Source organism: Pristiophorus japonicus, chromosome 10, assembly GCF_044704955.1.
Source record: "Pristiophorus japonicus isolate sPriJap1 chromosome 10, sPriJap1.hap1, whole genome shotgun sequence".
Lineage (NCBI taxonomy): Eukaryota > Metazoa > Chordata > Chondrichthyes > Pristiophoridae > Pristiophorus > Pristiophorus japonicus.
In genome coordinates, this window is record NC_091986.1 from 170,108,308 (window position 1) to 170,129,941 (window position 21,634).

The window sequence follows — 21,634 nt, forward strand, 5'->3', positions numbered from 1 at the left end:
TGACACATACTGGTGGATACCACATGCGCCCTCTCCAAGGCCAGCTGGGCATGATCAATACACCAGAAGAGAGGCAGGCACCAGAGAGACCACCCCCACGGGCCACTCCCATCCTGGACCTGTAAATCGTCTTCTTGGCCACACCCAGGTACTCTGACTTACCCACAGCCTCTGCACCGGGTAGCCAAAGATCAAAAGCGTAGGACAAAATGAACCAAATACTGAAGAGCAGCCCCCTTGGATAACTAAATAGGGGCTGCAAAATAGATTGTTGCATGCTACTGCTCCATGCAACACTCTCCACTCCCTTATGGTGCAGAGAAGGATTTCTGCATGGAGAGCCTCCCATTAGGGCCCAATCCCAACCTCTCATCAGATGGCAAGATGGAATGCCAAGGCGTGTTTGGACAGAAGAGAGCAAGGAAGTGGAGTACACAGCAGCAGCCCATACAAAAAAAATTCGTCAGCACAGTGGAATGGCCTGGCGGGAATTTCCAAGAATGGCTCAAGTTGTGAGGCAAGTTCGCTAGGAGGTATTGGGGGTCTCTCGCTGATGAGTCCCGAGAACACCAGATTTAATGAAAAGATATACACATAGTACAATTCAGGAGTACTTTTTCCAGATTGGATCCTTTTTTTTTATTGTGTGTCCTTTTGCAATGGGAAGCCCCATAAGCAAAGGAACTCTGAAATGGTCTTTGTATGTTTATTTTATGGTAATGTACATTTAAATATCTGTATTACTATTAAGTGCACGGTGTCGGCCTGATTGCCTGGACTCTGGAGGGCGCTGCGATTGTTCGGTTTGCTGTGTGTGGAGGGACTGAAATCCTTCAGTCGCTGCCCACTGATCGCTGCTCCAACACCGCCTGTTCGGGAGATGGTGACTCCGCTGGCTCTGCGTTCTCTGCTCGTCCCTCTCCTCCTCTGTAAGTGCCCTTCCTGGTGCAGATCGCTCACCCGGTTTACAGGATGGACGAAACCGCACAGAATGAGCGGCTGCGCTCCTTTCATTTACAAAACACGAGGAGGATGAAATGCAAGGCGGTAGTTTCAGGGACTCACAAATGTTGTAGGCGATTGATTGGAGCCAGACTCGCGGCCCAGCGATGTGCCGGTGGTTGGTGGGGCCTGAGTTTGGGGCTTGTGCATTTCCCGCCCCACCACAGGGCCTGAGCCAAGGCGGCGGAGAGAGCGGGTTCGGGCTGGACGGTGCATGTTTCCTGGGTCTCGTCGCTCCGCTGACCGCACACAGCACAGTGCCGCTAGCACCTCCCATACCCAGTATTGGGTGCTCGTCCTCCAAGTGTGCTTTCTGCTGCCAACTTTTGTATGTTTTAATTAAAGGAGAACGGCTCCGGGCATTTTAATGCAGATTTTCAAAAAAAGTGAACGTGTTTTTGTTCAATGTAGTATTTAGATTTTAACCTGTAACAGTAACTTCAGCGGGACTGTCTGGGTACTTTATAAACTTCAGTCTTTTTAACGCAATGTTTACAGCAACTGCATTTCAAAGTCATTGATTGCATGCGAAGTGTGTTGAGATATTTCTGAGGGATGTGTTACACCTTTATATAAATGCAAGCAGCTTTAATAATTTTAAAAGCTGACTCTTCTGATTGACTATGCTGTTCATTTTTTTTAAAGTGTATGGGGAGAGGAGTTTTGCACGCATCTTAAACTCGCCATTTGCAGTCAACAGTCCACAATGTTACAGGGGTTTTGCCACCTACCTATGAACCACTCTGCCTCTCCCAGACTCCGATTGGTAATGCACCATAACTACAGCCTAAATTGTCTTTTATAGCAATGGTTCTCAAACTTTTTTGGTTGACCCCTTTTCAGATCGATTAATAATCACAGACACCCTTCTAAATTATAATATATGGTAGTGCTGCATGTGTTTTAATATTGCTTTAAGAAAACAGATCAGTGAGATTGGTGTGCCTGCTTCTCACAGCAGAATCTGCCTTTCCTTGGTGTGGTGATTGACAATTTATTTAAAGCTGCTGTTCACTTTCCTATTGGCTACATTAATTTGAAGTACCTTCCTAAAAACTACTGCTCATCTATGAATTTTAATTCGTTTAAAAAGAAATATAATTTGAAATTAGCAAAAGCCTCAATTTTAATTCAATGCTAAAGAAGTGAAATTAAAAAGACCGCACCGGAAAAAAACGTATAAAACATACAGCCGCTTGAGTGATTGGGATTGTCTGCTTTACCGGTCCGCCAAAATCCACATCAAACAAATTTGTTCTTTTTGCGTTCAGGGCGTTCCCAGCGAGTCAGGAAGCAACCTGTGGAATTCGCTACCTCAGAGAACTGTGGAAGCTGGGACATTGAATAAATTTAAGACAGAAATAGACAGTTTCTTAAACGATAAGGGGTTATGGGGAGCGGGCAAGGTAGTGGAGCTGAGTCCATGATCAGATCAGCCATCATTGAATGGCGGAGCAGGCTCAAGGGGCTGTTTGGCCTACTCCTGTTCCTATTTCTTATGTAAGTCCTTGCATTTCCAGCTCGCAGCCCATCCGTCTCTAGCCAGTGACGCACAAACCTGAACTCTCCTCTCCCTCCACCCACCCCGCAAAAAAACACAGCCAGGCAATCTGATGGGCCCCAGGTCTCCAACAGCCCCACTCCTTCCACCGCACAACTTTTCCAGAACTTTCCGGCACGTAAATCAGTGCTGCCGCAGTAACAGGATTCCTGCTGTTCTTTCGTATGGTAGTAGCAAAGCAAATCAAATATCAGTATCTAAGTTGGATTTCCAGGCCAAAGCTTCTGGTGCAACAGTGTGGATATCTTGTAGGCTGCCTGCAAATTTCCTCCTGAGGGCAGTGCTCAATGATGTGCTCCAGGGTTTGGATTAAAACAGTAAATGCTGGAAATCTCAGCAGGGCAGGTAGCATCTGTGGAGAAGAAGCAGAGTTAATGTTTCAATCGATGACCCTTCGTCAGAACTGGAGAGTGTTCGGAAAGAACAGATTCTTAGCAAGCACTGAAAGGGGGAGGGGAAGAAAAAACAAAAGGGAAGGTCTGTGATAGGTTGGAAGACAGGGAGATATTAGAGAAATAAAAGGGATGATGGCCAAATTCAAATGGTAATGCCAGGAGTTAGAAAAACATTAATCAAGATAGGGTGTGAATGATGGGATAATGACCAATAAGTGCGCCAGTGCAGCCTTTGGTCACCTGCGGAAAAGCGTGTTTGAAGAGCAGGCCCTCAAAACTGCCACCAAGCTCATGACCTACAGGGCTGTAGTCATTTCTGCCCTCCTGTATGGCTCAGAGATGTGGACATGTACAGTAGACACCTCAAGTCGGTGGACAAATGCCACCAACAATGCCTCCGCAAGATCCTACAAATTCCCTGGGAGGACAGACGCACCAACGTTGGTGTCCTCGACCAGGCCAACATCCCCAGCATTGAAGCACTGACCACACTTGATCAGCTCCGCTGGGCAGGCCACATCGTTCGCATGTCAGACACGAGACTCCCAAAGCAAGCGCTCTACTCGGAACTCTTTCACGGCAAACGAGCCAAAGGTGGGCAGAGGAAACGTTACGAGGACACCCTCAAAGCCTCCCTGAAAAAGTGCTACATCCCCGCTGGTACCTGGGAGTCCCTGGCCAAAGACCACCCTAAGGAGGAGGAAGTGCATCTGAGAGGGTGCTGAGCATCTCGAGTCTCATCGCCAAGAGCATACAGAAATCAATCGCAGGCAGTGGAAAGAGCATGCGGCAAACCTGTCCCACCTTCCCTTTCCCTCAACGACTATCTGTCCCACCTGTGACATGGACTGTGGTTCTCGTATTGGACTGTTCAGCCACCTAAGGACTCATTTTAAGAGTGGAAGCAAGTCTTCCTCCATCCATGGGACTGCCGATGATGAATGACCAACTGCCATTGGAGTCAAGGAGAAAAATAGAAAGCAAGAAACAGGTTCTCTGTGTGGGGGAGGGCGGGGGAAGGGAGCCAAAGATTGTCAGCGGTTACGCTCTGAAACTTCTGAATTTGATGTTGAGTCATAGCAACAGAAAATAGGTGCAGGAGTAGGCCATTCGGCCCTTCGAGCCTGCATCACCATTCTGTTAGATCATGGCTAATCTTTTACCTCAGTACCCCTTTCCTGCTTTCTCTCCATACCTCTGGATCCCTTTAGCCGTAAGGGCCATATCTAGCTCCCTCTTGAATATATCTAACGAACTGGCCTCAACAAATTTCTGCGGTAGAGAATTCCACAGGTTAACAACTCTCTGAGTGAAGAAGTTCCTCCTCATCTCAGTCCTAAATGGCTTACCCCTTATCCTAAGACTATGTCCCCTGGTTCTGGACTTCCCCAACATCGGGAACATTCTTCCTGCATCTAACCTGTCCAGCTCCGTCAGAATTTTATACGTTTCTATGAGATCCCCTCTCATCCTTCTAAACTCCAGTGAATACAGGCCCAGTCCATCCAGTCTCTCCAGTCCTGCCATCCCAGGAATCAGTCTGGTGAACCTCCGCTGCACTCCCTCAATAGCAAGAACGTCCTTCCTCGGATTAGGAGACCAAAACTGAACACAATATTCCAGGTGGGGCCTCACCAAGGCCCTGTACAACTGCAGTAAGACTTCCCTGCTCCGATACTCAAATCCCCTTGCTATGAAGGCCAACATACCATTTGCCTTCTTCACTGCCTGCTGTACCTGCATGCCAACCTTCAGTGACTGATGAATCATGACACCCAGGTCTCGCTGCGCCTCTCCTTTTCCGAATCTGCTGCCATTCAGATAATATTCTGCCTTTGTGTTTTTGCCCCCAAAGTGGATAACCTCACATTTATTCACATTATACTGCATCTGCCATGTATTTGCCCACTCGCCTAACCTGTCCAAATCACCCTGCAGCCTCTTAGCGTCCTCCTCACAGCTCACACCACCACACAGTTTCGTGTCATCTGCAAACTTGAAGATATTACACTCAATTCCATCATCCAAATCATTAATATATATTGTAAAGAGCCGAGGTCCCAGCACTGAGCCCTGCGGCACTCCACTAGTCACTGCCTGCCATTCTGAAAAGGACCCGTTAATCCCGACTCTCTGCTTCCTGTCTGCCAACCAGTTCTCTATCCACGTCAATACGTTACCCCCAATACCATGTTGTTTTAATTTTGCACGCTAATCTCTTGTGTGGGATCTTATCAAAAGCCTTTTGAAAGTCCAAATACGCCGCATCCACTGGTTCTCCCATGTCCACTCTGCTAGTTACATCCTCACAAAATTCAGAAGATTTGTCAAGCATAATTTCCCTTTCATAAATCCATGCTGACTTGGACCGATCCTGTCACTGCTTTCCAAATGCACTGCTATTTCATCTTTAATAATTGATTCCAACATTTTCCCTGCTACCAATGTCAGGCTAACCGGTCTATCATTCCCTGTTTTCTCTCTCCCTCCTTTTTTAAAAAGTGGTGTTACATTAGCTACCCTCCAATCCATAGGTACTGATCCAGAATCGATAGACTGTTGGAAAATGATCACCAATGCATCCACTATTTCTAGGGTCACATCCTTAAGTACTCTGGGAGGCAGACTATCAGGCCCTGGGGATTTATCGGCCTTCAATCCCATCAATTTCCCTAACACAATTTCATGACTAATGAGGATTTCCTTCAGTTCCACCCTCTCGCTAGACCCTCGGTCCTCTAGTATTTCCAAAAGGTTATTTGTGTCTTCCTTCGTGAAGACCGAACCAAAGTATTTGTTCAATTGGTCTGCCATTTCTTTGTTCCCCATTATAAATTCACCTGATTCTGACTGCGAGGGACCTATGTTTGTCTTCACTAATCTTTTTCTCTTCACATATCTATAGAAGCTTTTGCAGTCAGTTTTTATGTTCCCAGCAAGCTTCCTCTCATACTCTATTTTCCCCCTCCTAATTAAACCCTTTGTCGTCCTCTGCTGAATTCTAAATTTCTCCCAGTACTCAGGTTTGCTGCTTTTTCTGGCCAATTTACATGCCACTTCGTTGGATTTAACACTATCCCTAATTTCCCTTGTTAGCCACGGTTGAGCCACCTTCCCCATTTTATTTTTACAATATACAATTGTTGAAGTTCATCCATGTGATCTTTAAATGTCTGCCATTGCCTATCCACCGTCAACCCTTTTAAGTATCATTCGCCAGTCTATTCTAGCCAATTCACGTCCCATACCATCAAAGTTTCCTTTCCTTCAGTTCAGGACCCTAGTCTCTGAATTAATTGTGTCACCCTCCATCTTAATAAAGAATTCTACCATATTATGGTCACTCTCCCCCAAGGGGCCTCGCACAACCAAGATTGCTAATTAGTCCTTTCTCATTACACATCACCCAGTCTAGGATGGCCAGCCCTCTAGTTGGTTCCTCGACATATTGGTCTAGAAAACCATCCCTAATGCACTCCAGGAAATCCTCCTCCACTGAATTGCTACCAGTTTGGCTAGCCCAATCAATATGTAGGGCTGAATCCAGAAGGCTGTAAAGTGCCTAAATAAAAGATGACGTGCTGTTCCTTGTGTTATGTCTTGGATAAGGAGTCAGCGTAGATACTGCAAGCTCAAAGTAAGTGTTACCGTAGTCCTTTATTACAGATCTCAGAGTGCCTCTCCAGCCTGTGAGGCCTCCTTATCTATCGGTGCTCCCAAGAATTGTGGAATCCCTTGGGACTCCAGGGGATAATCCCTCTGGTGGTTAGACATGGTAATTACAGGTTTACATACATAACAACACCCGCCACCCCGCCCCTCACCCTCCTCACCCCAAGGTCAATAGTGTAACTATTTACAATGTGAGTTGATCTGGGGACTTCATTCCCTTGTTAATCATCTCGGTGCAAATGCTGGTGTTGGTGAGTCGTTTGTTGGGCCTTCGCTGGGCTGCTGCACAGCTGGCTTTGCTAGACTGCTGGGGGTGGTGAGTCTTGCTGGGCTGCTGCGGGTGATGGGTTCTGCTTCGTGGTGAACCGCTGGGTCGGTTGCCACTTGTGTGTGTGTGTTGGAGGGTTGAAAAAGGTAGTCTATTGTGGGTTGTTCTGGATAGTCTGTAAATCTGAGTTTGGTTTGGATCGTTTTCTGCAGGTGAGTCCATTTGCGAGTTTGACCACCTACTCCCCTCTTTGGCCAAAACAGTGGCAACAATCCACTTGGGACATTGTCCATAATTCAACACAAATACAGGATCATTAACTTCAATTTCGCATAACACATTTGCGCGATCATGATATGTATTCTGTTGAAGCTGCCTGCTCTCTACCTGTTCGTGTAGATCAGGGTGGACTAACGAGAGCCTTGTCTTAAGTGCCCTTTTCATGAGCAGTTCAGCGGGAGGGACCCCGGTGAGCGAGTGGGATCTTGTGCGGTAATGAAGCAGGACTTGGGATAAGCGAGTCTGCAGTGAGCCTTCAGTTACCCTTTTCAAGCTTTGCTTGATTGAACTGCTCGTTCTGCCTGAGCGTTGGACGCTGGCTTAAATGGGGCAGACGTGATATGTTTGACCCCATTGCAGGTCATGAATTCGACACTGGTAACGCACGGCTCCTTGTCACTTACAAGGACATCAGGCAGGCCGTGCATGGCAAACACTTTGGTTGTAAAAACAGAGAGACAGACTATTATCTGAATGGTGACAGATTAGGAAAAGGGGAAGTGCAACGAGACCTGGTTGTCATGGTACATCAGTCATTGAAGGTTGGCATGCAGGTACAGCAGGCGGTTAAGAAAGCAAATGGCATGTTGGCCTTCATAGCGAGGGGATTTGAGTATAGGGGCAGGGAGGTGTTACTACAGTTGTACAGGGCCTTGGTGAGGCCACACCTGGAGTATTGTGTTCGGTTTTGGTCTCCTAACTTCAGGAAGGACATTCTTGCTATTGAGGGAGTGCAGCAAAGGTTCACCAGACTGATTCCCGGGATGGCGGGACTGACCTATCAAGAAAGACTGGATCAACTGGGCTGTATTCACTGGAGTTCAGAAGAATGAGAGGGGATCTCATAGAAACGTTTAAAATTCTGACGGGTTTAGACAGGTTAGATGCAGGAAGAATGTTCCTAATGTTGGGGAAGTCCAGAACCAGGGGTCACAGTCTAAGGGTAAGGGGTAAGCCATTTAGGACCGAGATGAGGAGAAATTTCTTCACCCAGAGAGTGGTGAACCTGTGGAATTCTTTACCACAGAAAGTTGTTGAGGCCAATTCACTAAATATATTCAAAAAGGAGTTAGATGTAGTCCTTACTATTAGGGGGATCAAGGGGTATGGCGAGAAAGCAGGAATGGGGTACTGAAGTTGCATGTTCAGCCATGAAGTCATTGAATGGCGGTGCAGGCTCGAAGGGCCGAATGGCCTACTCCTGTACCTATTTTCTATGTTTCTATGGCCCATAGGCTTTCGATGATGGCAGCAGACGTGCTTGTCGACATTATCACACATTCAATCCACTTGGAGTACGCATCTACAACCACTAAAAACATTTTTCCCAAGAATGGGCCAGCATAGTCAACATGAACCCTAGACCACGGTTTGGAGGGCCAAGACCATAAACTTAGTGGCGCCTCCCTGGGTGCATTGCTTAACTGGGAACATGTGTTACATTTGTGCACGCAGGAATAAGTCTGCATCGATACCAGGCCACCACATGTGGGATCTGGCTATCGCTTTCATCATTACAATGCCTGGGTGGGTACTGTGGCGGTCACTAATGAAAGTGTCCCTGCCCTTTTTTGGCACAACTATCCAATTACCCCATAGGAGGCAGTCTGCCTGTATGGACATTTCATCTCTGCGCCACTGGTTATGGCTTTATTTCTTCCTGCATCTCTAATGGGACACTAGACCAACTCCCATGGAGCACACAGTTTTTTTTACTAAGGACAGTAAGGGGTCCTGGCTCGTCCAGGTTCTGATCTGTCGGGCGGTAACAGGTGATTTCTCACTCTCGAATGCTTCATAGCAACATAGACATAGAAAATAGGTGCAGGAGCAGGCCATTCAGCCCTTCTAGCCTGCACCGCCATTCAATGACTTCATGGCTGAACATGAAACTTCAGTACCCCCTTCCTGCTTTCTCGCCATACCCCTTGATCCCCCGAGTAGTAAGGACTTCATCTAATTCCCTTTTGAATATATTTAGTGAATTGGCCTCAACTACTTCCTGTGGTAGAGAATTCCACAGGTTCACCACTCTCTGGGTGAAGAAGTTTCTCCTCATCTCGGTCCTAAATGGCTTACCCCTTATCCTTAGACTGTGACCCCTGGTTCTGGACTTCCCCAACATTGGGAACATTCTTCCTGCATCCAACCTGTCCAAACCCGTCAGAATTTTAAACCATAACTAAATCTGCAGGCTGTGCCATCTCCACCCCGGTGGTGGACAATGGCAACCTACTGAGAGCATCGGCACAGTTTTCTGTGCCTGGCCTGTGGCGGATGGCGTAGTTGTATGCGGTCAACGTGAGCGCCCATCTCTGGATGCGGGCCGAAGCATTTATATTTATCCCCTTGCTTTCAGAAAAGAGGGATATAAGTGGCTTATGGTCGGTTTCCAATTCAAATTTGAGCCCGAACAGATATTGATGCATTTTCTTCACCCCATAAACACATGCTAACACTTCTTTTTCGATCATGCGGTCGGCCCTCTCAGCCTTAGACAGACTTCTGGATGCATAAGGTACCAGTTGCAATTTCCCAAATTCATTAGCTTGTTGCAATACACACCCGACCCCATACGACGACGCATTATATGCTAGTAACAAACGTTTACATGGATCGGAAAACACAAGCAATTTGTTTGAACATAACAGTTTCCTAGCTTTCTCAAAGGCATTTTCTTGGCTTTTACCCCATACCCATTCATCTCCTTTACGCAGTAAAGAGTGCAGGGGTTCTAACAATGTGCTAAGATCCGGTAAGAAGTTACCAAAATAGTTCAGGACTCCTAGAAACGACTGCAGCTCCGTCATGTTCTGTGGTCTTGGTGTGTTTTTGATTGCCTCCGACTTCGAATCGGTAGGCCTGATGCCGTCCGCCGCGATTCTTCCCAGGAACTCCACTTCAGGCGCCAGGAAAACACACTTCGAGCGTTTTAACCTGAGCCCCACACGATTAAGCCGACTAAGAACCTCCTGCAGGTTCTGCAGATGCTCGACGGTGTCCCGACCTGTAACCAAGATGTCATCCTGGAAGACCACGGTGCGCGGGACCGACTTCAGCAATCTTTCCATGTTCCTCTGGAATATCGCCGCGGCCGATCGAATCCCAAACGGGCATCTGTTGTAAACGAAAAGACCTTTGTGCGTGTTGATGCAGGTGAGGCCTTTCGAAGATTCCTCCAGCTCTTGTGTCATGTAGGCCGAGGTGAAATCAAGCTTCGTGAACGTTTTCCCTCCTGCTAGTGTCGCAAATAGGTCATCTGCCTTTGGTAGCGGGTATTGATCCTGCAGTGAGAAACCATTGATAGTTACTTTGGAATCACCACAGATTCTGATGGTGCCGTCTCCCTTGAGGACTGGAACAATCAGACTGGCCCACTCATTGAATTCGACCGGCGAAATGATGCCTTCTCGTTGCAGCCTGTCCAGCTCGGTCTCCAACCTCTCATTTTGTAAGGTACTGCTCTCGCCTTGTGATGGATGGGTCGTGCCCCCGGAATCAAATGGATCTGCACGTTTGCTCCTTGGAACTTCCCGATGCCTGGTTCGAACAGCGAGGGGAACTTGCTTAGGACCTGGGCACATGAGGTGTCGTTGACGGATGAAAGCGCTTGGACGTCGTCCCAGTTCCAGCGCATCTTTCCCAGCCAGTGCCTGCTGAACAGTGTGGGGCCATCGCCTGGTACCACCCAGAGTGGTAAATCGTGTACCGCTCCATCATAGGAGACCTTTACGGTAGCCCTGCCAATTACGGGAATCAGTTCCTTTGTGTACATTCTGAGTTTGAATGGGAGTCAGGACTGGTCTTGTAGCCTTGTTGCACCACAACTTATTGAAAGTCTTTTTACTCATTATGGACTGGCTTGTGCCCATGTCCAGCTCCATGGACACCGGGAGTCCATTCAATTCAACCTTCAGCATTATTGGGGGACACTTTGTGGTAAATGTGTGCACCCCATATACCTCTGCCTCCTCGGTCTGAGGCTCTGGTTTGTCATGATTCACCGTGGATCTGTCCTCTGCAAAATGGTTTGCAGGATTAGCAGGGTTTGCAGCTCGCCTGCGCATACGTTGGAGGTGTCCCATTGTTCCACAGCTCTTGCAAACGTATCCTTTGAATCAGCATGAATGGAATCGATGATCACCCCCGCAGCGCCATCAAGGTGTTAATTGCCTTGTATTCACCACCCTTGATGGCGGATTCTGAGTCATCTGCGGACGTGCAGCTACAGGCGAGTAAATCCTGCCACCTACATTTCGATTCGAAAATAATGTTACTTTGTTCACAGTACTTGCAGCAGCACTAGTGTGCTTGGAAATTTGTTTGGTATGGTCACTGGTGGAAATAAACGCCTGGGCTATCGCTGTGACTTTACTCAAGATTGGGGTTTCTGCAGTCAAAAGTTTGCAAAGTATTACTTCATGGCCAATGCCAAGTACAAAGAAGTCCCTGAGCATATGCTCCAAGTGTCCTTCAAATTCGCAATGTCCTGCAAGGCGCCTTGGCTCGATGACGTAGCTCGCCACTTCCTGGCCTTCACACCTCTTGTACGTGTAGAACCGATACCTTGCCATCAGAACGCTTTCCTTCGGGTTTCGATTCGCCCGGACCAGTGTGCACAACTCATCGTACGACTTGTCTGTGGGTTTTGCTGGAGCGAGCAGGTTTTTCATGAGGCTATACGTTGGTGCCCCACAAACGGTGAGGAGGATCGCCCTTCGTTTGGCAGCGTTCCCTTCTCCTTCCAGCTCGTTGGCCACGAAGTATTGGTCAAGTCGCTCCACGAAGGTTTCCCAATCATCTCCTTCCGAAAATTTCTCCAGGATGCCCACAGTTCTCTGCATTGTTGTGTTGGGGTTCATCATCTGTATCTCGTCGCCAGTTGTTATGTCTTGGATAAGGAGTCAGACTAGATCCTGCTAGCTCAAAGTAAGTGTGACCGTAGTCCTTTATTACAGATCTCAGAGTGCCTCTCCAGCCTGTGAAGCCTCCTTATATACAGATGCTCCCAAGGGATTGTGGGATCCCTTGGGACTCCAGGGGATAATCCCTCTGGTGATTAGACATGGTAATTACAGGTTTACATACATAACACCTTGAACTTGTATTGAGCTTTATTGGAACAGTGTAGGAGACCGAGGACAGAGAGGTCACAGTGGGAATGCAGTGGAAAATTAAAGTAACAGGCGACTGGAAACTCCAGGTCACACTTGCTGATTGAACGGAGATGCTCCGTAAAGCGGTCACCCAATCTACGCTTGGTCTCCCCAATGTAGAGGAGACCATTTCATGAGCAGCGAATACGGTATACTAAATTGAAACAAGTGGAAGTAAATCGCTGTTTCACCTGGAAGGAGTATTTGGGACACTGGATCGTGGGGAGGGAGGAGGTAAAAGGGCAGGTGTTGCATCTCCTGTGCTTGCATGGAAAGGTGCCATGGGAAGGGGAGGAGATGTTGCGGGTGACTGCGGAATGGACCAGGGTGTCACTGAGGGAGCGGTCCCTTCGGAATGCTGAGAGGGGAGGGGAAGATGTGATTGGTGGTGGGATCACGTTGGAGGTGACGGAAATAGCGGAGCTGCTCACGATGTGTTCTCTACATTGGGGAGACCAAGCGTAGATTCGGTGACCGCCTTGCGGAGCACCTCCGTTCAGTCAGCAGGTGTGACCCCAAGCTTCCAGTCGCCTGTCACTTTAATTCTCCACTGCATTCCCACTTTAACCTCTCTGTCCTCGGTCTCCTACACTGTTCCAATGAAGCTCAACGCAAGCTCGAGGAACAGCACCTCATCTTTCGTTTAGGCACCTTACAGTCTTCTCAACATCAAGTTCAAAAATTTCAGAGCATAATCGCTGCCAATCTTTGGCTCGCTTTCCCCCCTCCCCACCCGCCCCCCTCAGACCCTCTTACTTTTTCTCTCCTTGTCTCTAATGGCAGTTAGTCATTATCCCGCCATTCATGCCATATCTTGACTAATGTTTTTCTAACTCCTGGCATTACCATTTGAATTTGGGCCATCATCCCTTTTGTCTCTCTAATTTCTCCTGTCTTCCAACCTATCACAGACCTTCCCTTTTGTTCTTTCTTCCCCTCCCCCTTTCAGTGCTTGTTAAGAATCTGTTCTTTCCGAATACTCTCCCGTTCTGACGAAGGGTCATCGACCCGAAACGTTAACTCTGCTTCCTCTCCACAGATGCTGCCTGACCTGCTGAGATTTCCAGCATTTTCTGTTTTTATTCCAGATTCCAGCATCTGCAGTATTTTGCTTTTGCTCCAGGGCCTGATTAGGAGCTCCACAGTCGCATGATGGGAATGCTTAATCTTTCACTTATGGAGAAGGTGGTAGCATCTACCATGACCAGTTCTGAGGAGGTTGATTGTTGTCCACTGTTTGCGAGGAAGGTTTGATCCTTCAGGTTGTACTGTGGGGTCCTCTATAAGGAATCCATTCCGTATGTCACAGTTTGTCCAAGCATTTCGCCATCGGTCGTGAAGTTGAGGGGAGATCGCTGAAGGGCTTCGGCGACGGTCCAAAATGGCCTTCTAGATTTGAGACAGGTTGGTGGTAGGTTGTTCAGGTTGGCTTGGATCGGCATGTAGTGGTTGTATCTTCTGGAGACTGCATATTCGCAGCGTAGGTGCGGTGGTGCGATGTTTGTAAAAAAGGGCAACCAAGCTGTTGGTGTCGATAACAGCGTACCGGTGATAATTCTCATCGTAGAATTTAGCTGGACATCAACAGATTTGACAGGCGGACCTGATAACCATGCCGGAGAGCAGTATTCCGCTGTAGAGTATACCAGGGCGAGTGCTGCTGTCTGGAGGGTTTGAGCATCTGCTCCCCATGTGGAACCGGTGAGTTTCTGGATCAAGTTGACCCTACTCTTTAGTTTCTTCCCAAGATTCTGGAGATGTTGTCGATATGATAGGGTGCGATCAAGCGTGACTCCTAAATAGGGTTTTATGGCATGGTTTACCTCTACACTGCAAAAGGAGACTTTCAAAGCTTGGTTTGCTTGATGGGTGATGAGGTGGAATGTCGAGGTGACAGTCTTTTGCGGGTTTGGACGGGGTTGCCTTTGGCGGAAGTAGGCCTCAATCCTCTGTAAATCACTGGTCAGGGTCTCTTTGGTGATGGACAAATTTGTGTTTTGCATGGCCAAGGCAATGTCATCAGCGTATACGAACTTGCGGGATTTTGTTTCGGACAGATCACTGGTGTGAACGTTGAATAACATGGGTGCCAGGACAGAACCCTGTGGGAGTCTGTTGTCCAATGTCCTATACCTGCTCTTCTGGGTACCAGAGTAGACTGAAGCGTCTGTTGCTAAGCACGGCGTTGAGAAGATGGATCGTTGTTCTGCAGGGTAAAATGGTGAAAAGCATTCCATACTGTTCCATACACCACTGACCGGTCCACGCATACTACAGGGGTCTTGATCTGGTGCTGGAAGCCTGCTTCAATGTGCGTTGTTAAAGCTACCATTTGGTCGCAACAGTTACGGCCGCTCCTGCTCGATTCGGCCCAGTGGCGGTTTCAACTCACCGACATTAATGATCCAAGATATCCCACGCAACTGGTTTGGGATAAGTTTGTGCAGCGCCTTAAAAACCTTCCAATAGATTCCACGATGCCAGCGGGAGACTCGGAGTGAACAATGGCGACAGCGACTTGAACTTTAAAATTTACCGACTCCTGATGAAACGTTTCTATTTTACAAGCGCCCTTCACCGCGTCACCAGTCAACCAACCTCTGCTTTCCTCCCACAGACACACAAAAGTTATTGGAAGGAGCCTGAACATGAACACTCTGTTCCCGCCTCCTCACCGATCCTCACTAGTTCATTTTTACAGTCTGCACTTTTTGAGAGATCTTCTCCAACAAATACTTGGTCAATGTTTCGCGGACTCCCTGGAACATCTTCGCAGTCCCCAGTTTAAGAACCACTGCTGTAGTGGGGTGGGAGGAGGAGAGTCTCAGTTGAAAAATTCAGAGGTCACTACTTTGGAATGCAATTATACTTCCCTACTTAACAAACAAAGGCGAACGTTACTACAATATATTGAAAAAAAATCAAATGCCATATTACATTAGCACACTTTGAGTCAGTCTGGTTAACTGTTTCTTACGGGTGCAGATCCACTGGGCTTTACAATAGTAACTACATTACAGGGACATCATAAGAACATAAGAAATAGGAACAGGAGTAGGCCATTTGGCCCCTCGAGCCTGCTTCGCCATTTAATACGATCATGGATTCCGGTCCACTTTCCTGCCTGCTCCCCATAACCCCTTATTCCCTTATTGGTTAAGAAACTGTCTATCTCTGTCTTAAATTTATTCAATGACCCAGCTTCCACAGCTCTCTGAGGTAGTGAATTCCACAGATTTACAACCCTCTGAGAGAAGAAATTTCTCCTCATCTCAGAATAAGGGGCTGCCCATTTAAAACTGAGATTATGCCCCCTGGTTCTAGTCTCTCCTATCAGTGGAAACATCCTCTCTGCATCCATCTTGTCAAGCCCCCTCATAATTTTAGATGTTGCGATAAGATCACCTCTCATTCTTCTGAATTCCAGTGAGTAGAGGCCCAACCTACTCAACCTTTCCTCATAAGTCAACCCTCTCATCTCCAGAATCAACCTAGTGAACCTTCTCTGAACTGCCTCCAAAGCAAGTATATCCTTTCGTAGATATGGAAACCAAAACTGTAGATTTTTTGGATGGCTCTCCCTCCTTCCACACAGATGATATTTTGAAGTTGTTACAGTTTTTTCTTTTCCCCTCTTGCCAACTCTGTGTTAGTAGTGTTGCTAAAGCTCTTGCTCTCTTCCTCTCCCTCGAAGTGTTGATAACAGTAGGCCCCCTTCCTCTTCTCCTGGGGACTCCAGTTTGTAGGCCTGCAGGCAGAGAATTGCAGGAGCTCCTTCCTCCACAAGCTCACAGCTCCCAAGTGAATAAGCCACGCCCACAACAACTCTACAACTATTTTTGTTGTAAACATTAATCAAGTGCCCCTTGATTAAAGGGGGCAGGGGTCACATTCCCAAAACTTTTCAAGTGCCCCCTTGTTTTTTTTTTGAGGGCACCAAAAAACACATTATACAAGTGCCCCCTGGCTAAAAGGGCGGGGGGGACACTAAAACCGACAAACTTAAACAAATTAAACTTTAGTGGAAACCAAAACTGCACACAGTATTCCAGGTGTGGCCTCACCAATACCCTGTGAAACTGCAGCAAGACTTCCCTGCTTTTATACTCCATCCCCTTTGCAATAAAGGCCAAGATTTCATTGACTTTCCTGATAACTTGCTGTACTGCTTACTAACCTTTTGTGTTTCATGCACACGTACCCCCAGGTCCCGCTGTGCTGCAGCACTTTGCAATTTTTCTCCATTTAAATAATAACTTGCTCTTTGATTTTTTTTTCCTATCAAAGTGCATAACCTCACACTTTCCAACATACTCCATCTGCCAAATTTTTGCCCACTCACTTAGCCTGTCTTTTCTTTTGCAGGTTTTTTGTATCCTCCTCTCACATTGCTTTTCCTCCCATCTTTGTATTATCAGCAAACTTGGCAACGTTACAATTGGTCCCTTTATCCAAGTCGTTAATATAGATTGTAAATAGTTGGGGTCCCAGCACTTGATCCCTGCGGCACCCACTAGTTACTGATTGCCAACCCGAGAATGAACCATTTATCCCGACTCTCTGTTTTCTGTTAGTTAGCCAATCCTCTATCCATGCTAATATATTACCCCCAACCCCGTGAACTTTTATTTTGTGCAGTAACCTTTTATGAGGCACCTTGTCAAATGTCTTCTGGCAGTCCAAATGCACCACATCCACTGGTTCCACTTTACCCACCCTGTTCGTTACATCCTCAAAGAATTTCAGCAAATTTGTCAAACATTTTCCCAACCACAGATGTTAGGCATCCTGAGATCATGAAAGATGCTATATAAATGCAAGTTTAAGTAAGACACCCATCGCAGCTCAGAAAATCTGTCGCAGTATTAACAGTGCTGATATAAATAATATTCAATCATATTTAAACACTTTTAGGCATTAGGTTAGGAGTTTATGGGTCCTTTACACTTCTGACTTGGCCTGCTCATTTGTTGGCTGAACGTTCCTTTAAAAAAAAATAATTGTCAACGTTTTTTGTTTCAGTTTGCTCCTCTGCTGCACAGGTTTATCTTTATTTTTGTTCCTCACTTGTTCTCACTTTTGTTTTTGTCCTCCCTGGTACATGTCTGATATCAAGTTGTGGTCGAGCTGAAACTTCTTTAAGCTCAACAGCAGAAAAACTAAAACTGCTTTTGGTTCCTGCCAACAGATATATGTATCTGGCTCCAGTCCCATCAACACTCTGTTGCTGCTTTGTGCTGAACTGAATGAAATGCAGCCTCAGCATTCTCTTTGATCTGAGCTCCCTCCTTCCAAATGTTCAGTCAATTACCAAGTTTACATCCTTTAATCTTCATAGCCCAATTGAACCCTTACTCTCCCTCATAAACCTATATCCACACTTGTATCATGCAGAATAAATTTCCACAAAGTTGTCCTCACCACACCCCTCTTTGTCCTTCTTAAACTTGAGTTAATCTAGAACCCTGTGAGAAAGAACTTAAACCATAATGTTTTACAACCCTTTCACTCCTATCCTTGTAAGCTTCACTGATTCCCTTTCCTAAGGCACAGACTTCAAAATCCTAATCCTCATTTTCAAATATCACTGTTGTCTTGTGCCACCCTGTTCTCCAGTTTTATGTCAGTTTGTATCTTCTGCTCCTCTTACAATGGACTACTGCGTATTCCATCATCTGCAGCCACTGTCTCAATCAGTAGGCTGTTGCTCTTTGGAACTCTTTCTCTGTTGTGGAGTATTAAAAATATAACACTCACACGAAAGGTCTTTTATAGAGAAAAGAGTTGTTTATTAAAACCTGATTAATCAAGAGAGATCTGGCTGCATCAGTACTGTTACTGAGTGCTCTCCACGCCGATCTCCTGGGACAAGCTACGCAGTTACACTCTTATACAGTTCAGATATAGTCAGAATGGTGGAACTACGCAGGGAAGTGTTCCATTGGTTAATACAGGTTACAGCAATTTCATTGGGTGATACAGTTAGATTAATTTTATTGGTTACAGTAATTTCTAATGATTCCATTGGTACATTCAGTTCTGGCGAATGTTGCTGGGGAAAAGTCCTCTACAGGTTATGTGTAACATATTTGGGAACATCTTCGCAGGCTAATTCTCAGACTAATGTCCTTGGCAGACATATGACTACCCTCTGCTGAAGCGAGGCATTGTCCCTGTTATCTCATGTGGCTGGAACATCGCCGCCTCCTCATTATTTCTGTGAGCTGTCTACGTAAATCTTGTGGGTGTTCTTATCTCCTAAGAGAATTTCTGTGACCTTAGATTTTCTGCCTAATTCAGCTCTTCCACCATGAACGCATTTTAAACCTTTCTCTGCCTTTCTTACTTTGTATTTTAATTACACCGAATTACTTTACCTCTAATAAAGGTTTTTCGCTCTTACATTCTCCAAACCACTTTTCCTTGCTATCTCTTGCTCCTTAGCCAAAAGCTTTTCAAAAACTTATCTCCCCAACTGTGGTTTCAGTTTATGCACCTCAATTATTCTTGTCTCTCTTGCCCTCTTGTAAGGCACTCGGATGTTTCTCAGGGATGTTCTGCTACATGAGGATGTTATAATAAAAATACAAGGTGATTGTTGCCTTTACTATAATTTGTTAAGCTCCCTGCTATGATCAGAGGAACTCAAAATCACAGACCAAATGCCCAAGAATGCCATTCTGTGATAAATCATGGGACCAATTTACCAACCATCCCATCTGTGCTTAATTTTGGAGGCCAATTAATTGTTTTTTTTAAATACACCTGGGCATATGAGATCAACAGAAAAAACACATTGGATCAGTAAATAGGTTTAAAAATTAAGTTTAAAGATTTAATAAAACTTTTAGGTTATTTGTAGGACTCTGCATTTTTTTTTGTTCATTAGGAGTTGTGAAAGAAATAGAAATAATTTGTGCCACTTAACCCAATCAATCAACAAGAACATAAGAACATAAGAAATAGGAGCAGGAGTAGGCCATGCGGCCCCTCGAGCCTGCTCCACCACTTAATACGATCTTCGTTCATCCGATCATGGACTCAGGTCCACTTTCCTTCCCGCTCCCCATAACCCCATATTCCCTTATAGGTTAAGAAACTGCCTATCTCTGTCTTAAATTTATTCAATGTCCCAGCTTCCACAGCTCCCTGAGGCAGCGAATTTCACAGATTTACTACCTTCTGAGAAAATACATTTCTCCTCATCTCAGTTTTAAATGGGCGGCCACTTATTCGATTATTATGTCCCCTAATTCTAGTCTCCCCCCATCAGTGGAAACATTCTATCTGCACCACCTTGTCAAGCCCCCTCAGAATCTTATGCATTTCGATAAGATCACCTCTCAACCTTCTGAATTCCAATGAGTAGAGGCCCAACCTACTCAACCTTTCCTCATAAGTCAACCCCCTCATCTCCGGAATCAACCTAGTGAATCTTCTCTGAACTGACTCCAAAGCAAGTATATCCTTTCGTAAATATGGAAACCAAAACTGCGCGCAGTCAACATCGAAAATAGGTGCAGGAGTAGGCCATTCGATCCTTCGAGTCTGCACCACTATTCAATATGATCATGGCTGATCATGCAACTTCAGTACCCCATTCCTGCTTTCTCTCCATACACCTTGATCCCTTTAGCCGTAAGGGCCACATCTAACTCCCTTTTGAATATATCTAACGAACTGGCCTCAAAACTTTCTGTGGTAGAGAATTCCACAAGTTGAGTGAAGAAGTTTCTCCTCATTTCGGTCCTAAATGGCTGACCCCTTATCCTTAGACTGTGACTTAGACTGGTTCTGGACTTCCCCATCATCTGGAACATTCTTCCTGCATCTAACCTGTCCAATCCTCTCATTCTTCTAAATTGAATATAAGTTGAGTCGATCCAGTCTTTCTTTCTTATGTCAGTCCTGCCATCTCGGGAATCAGCCTAGTGAAACTTCGCTGCACTCCCTCAATAGCAAGAATGTCCTACCTCAGATTAGGAGACCAAAACTGAACACAATATTCAAGGTCTGGCCTCACCAGGGCCCTGTACAACTGCAGTAAGACCTCCCTGCTCCTATATTCAAATCCTGTCGCTATGAAGGCCAATGTGCCATTTGCCACCTTCACCGCCTGCTGTACCTGCATGTCAACTTCCAATGACTGATGTACCATGACACCCAGGTCTCGTTGCACCTCCCCTTTTCCTAATCTTTCACCAGTCAGATAATCTGCCTTCCTGTTGTTGCCACCAAAGTGGATAACTTCACATTTATCCACATTATACTGCATCTGCCATGCATTTGCCCACTCACCTAACCTGTCCAAGTCATCCTGCAGCCTCTTAGCATCCTCCTCATAGCTCACACCGCCACCCAGCTTAGTGTCATCTGCAAACTTGGAGATATTACATTCAATTCCTTTGTCTAAATCATGAATGTATATTGTAAATAGCTGGGGTCCCAGCACTGAACCTTGCGGTACCCCACTATTCACTGTCTGCCATTCTGAAAAGGAACCGTTTATTCCTACTCTTTGCTTCTTGTCTGCCAACCAGTTCTCTATCCACGTCAATACATTACCCCCAATACCATGAGCTTTAATTTTGCACACTAATCTCTTGTGTGGGACCTTGTCAAAAGCCTTTTGAAAGTCCAAATACACCACATCCACTGGTTCTCCCTTGTCCACTCTACTAGTTATATCCTCAAAAAAATTCGAGAAGATTTGTCAAGCATAATTTCCCTTTCATAAATCCATGCTGACTTGGACCAATCCTGTCACTGCTTTCCAAATGCGCTGCTATTACATCTTTCATAATTGATTCCAACATTTTACCCACTATTGATGTCAGTCTAACTGGGCTATAATTCCCTGTTTTCTCTCCCTCCTTTTTTAAAAAGTGGGGTTACATTAGCTACCCTCCAATCCATAGGAACTGATCCAGAGTCTATAGAATGTTGGAAAATGACCACAAATGCATCCACTATTTCTAGGGCCTTAACTACTCTGGGATGCAGACTATCAGGCCCTGAGGATTTATCGGCCTTCAATCCCATCAATTTCCCTAACACAATTTGCTGATTAATAAGGATTTCCTTCAGTTCCTCCTTCTCGCTAGACCCTCGGTCGCTTAGTAATTCTGGAAGGTATTTGTGTCTTCCTTAGTAAAGACAGAACCAAAGTATTTATTCAATTCCCGGTGTGGCCTCACCAATACCCTGTAGCAAGACTTCCCTGCTTTTATACTCCATCCCCTTTGAAGTGGCCTTCCTGATCACTTACTGTACCAAAAAACTAACCTTTTGTGTTTCATGC

At 46.0% G+C, this 21,634-nt stretch overlaps 1 protein-coding gene across 2 annotated transcripts in view; it reads left to right on the forward strand.

The window, feature by feature from the left end:
- The first annotated feature begins 781 nt into the window (after positions 1 to 781).
- LOC139275195 (beta-1,3-glucosyltransferase-like) overlaps positions 782 to 21,634 on the forward strand; it is a 467,305-nt gene continuing 446,452 nt past the window's right edge. For both annotated transcript variants that reach the window (XM_070892319.1, XM_070892320.1), the window contains exon 1: positions 782 to 929. In XM_070892319.1, the coding sequence (XP_070748420.1) occupies positions 881 to 929 (49 nt within the window). In that variant the 5' untranslated portion in view covers positions 782 to 880. The remainder of the gene's footprint in view (positions 930 to 21,634) is intronic.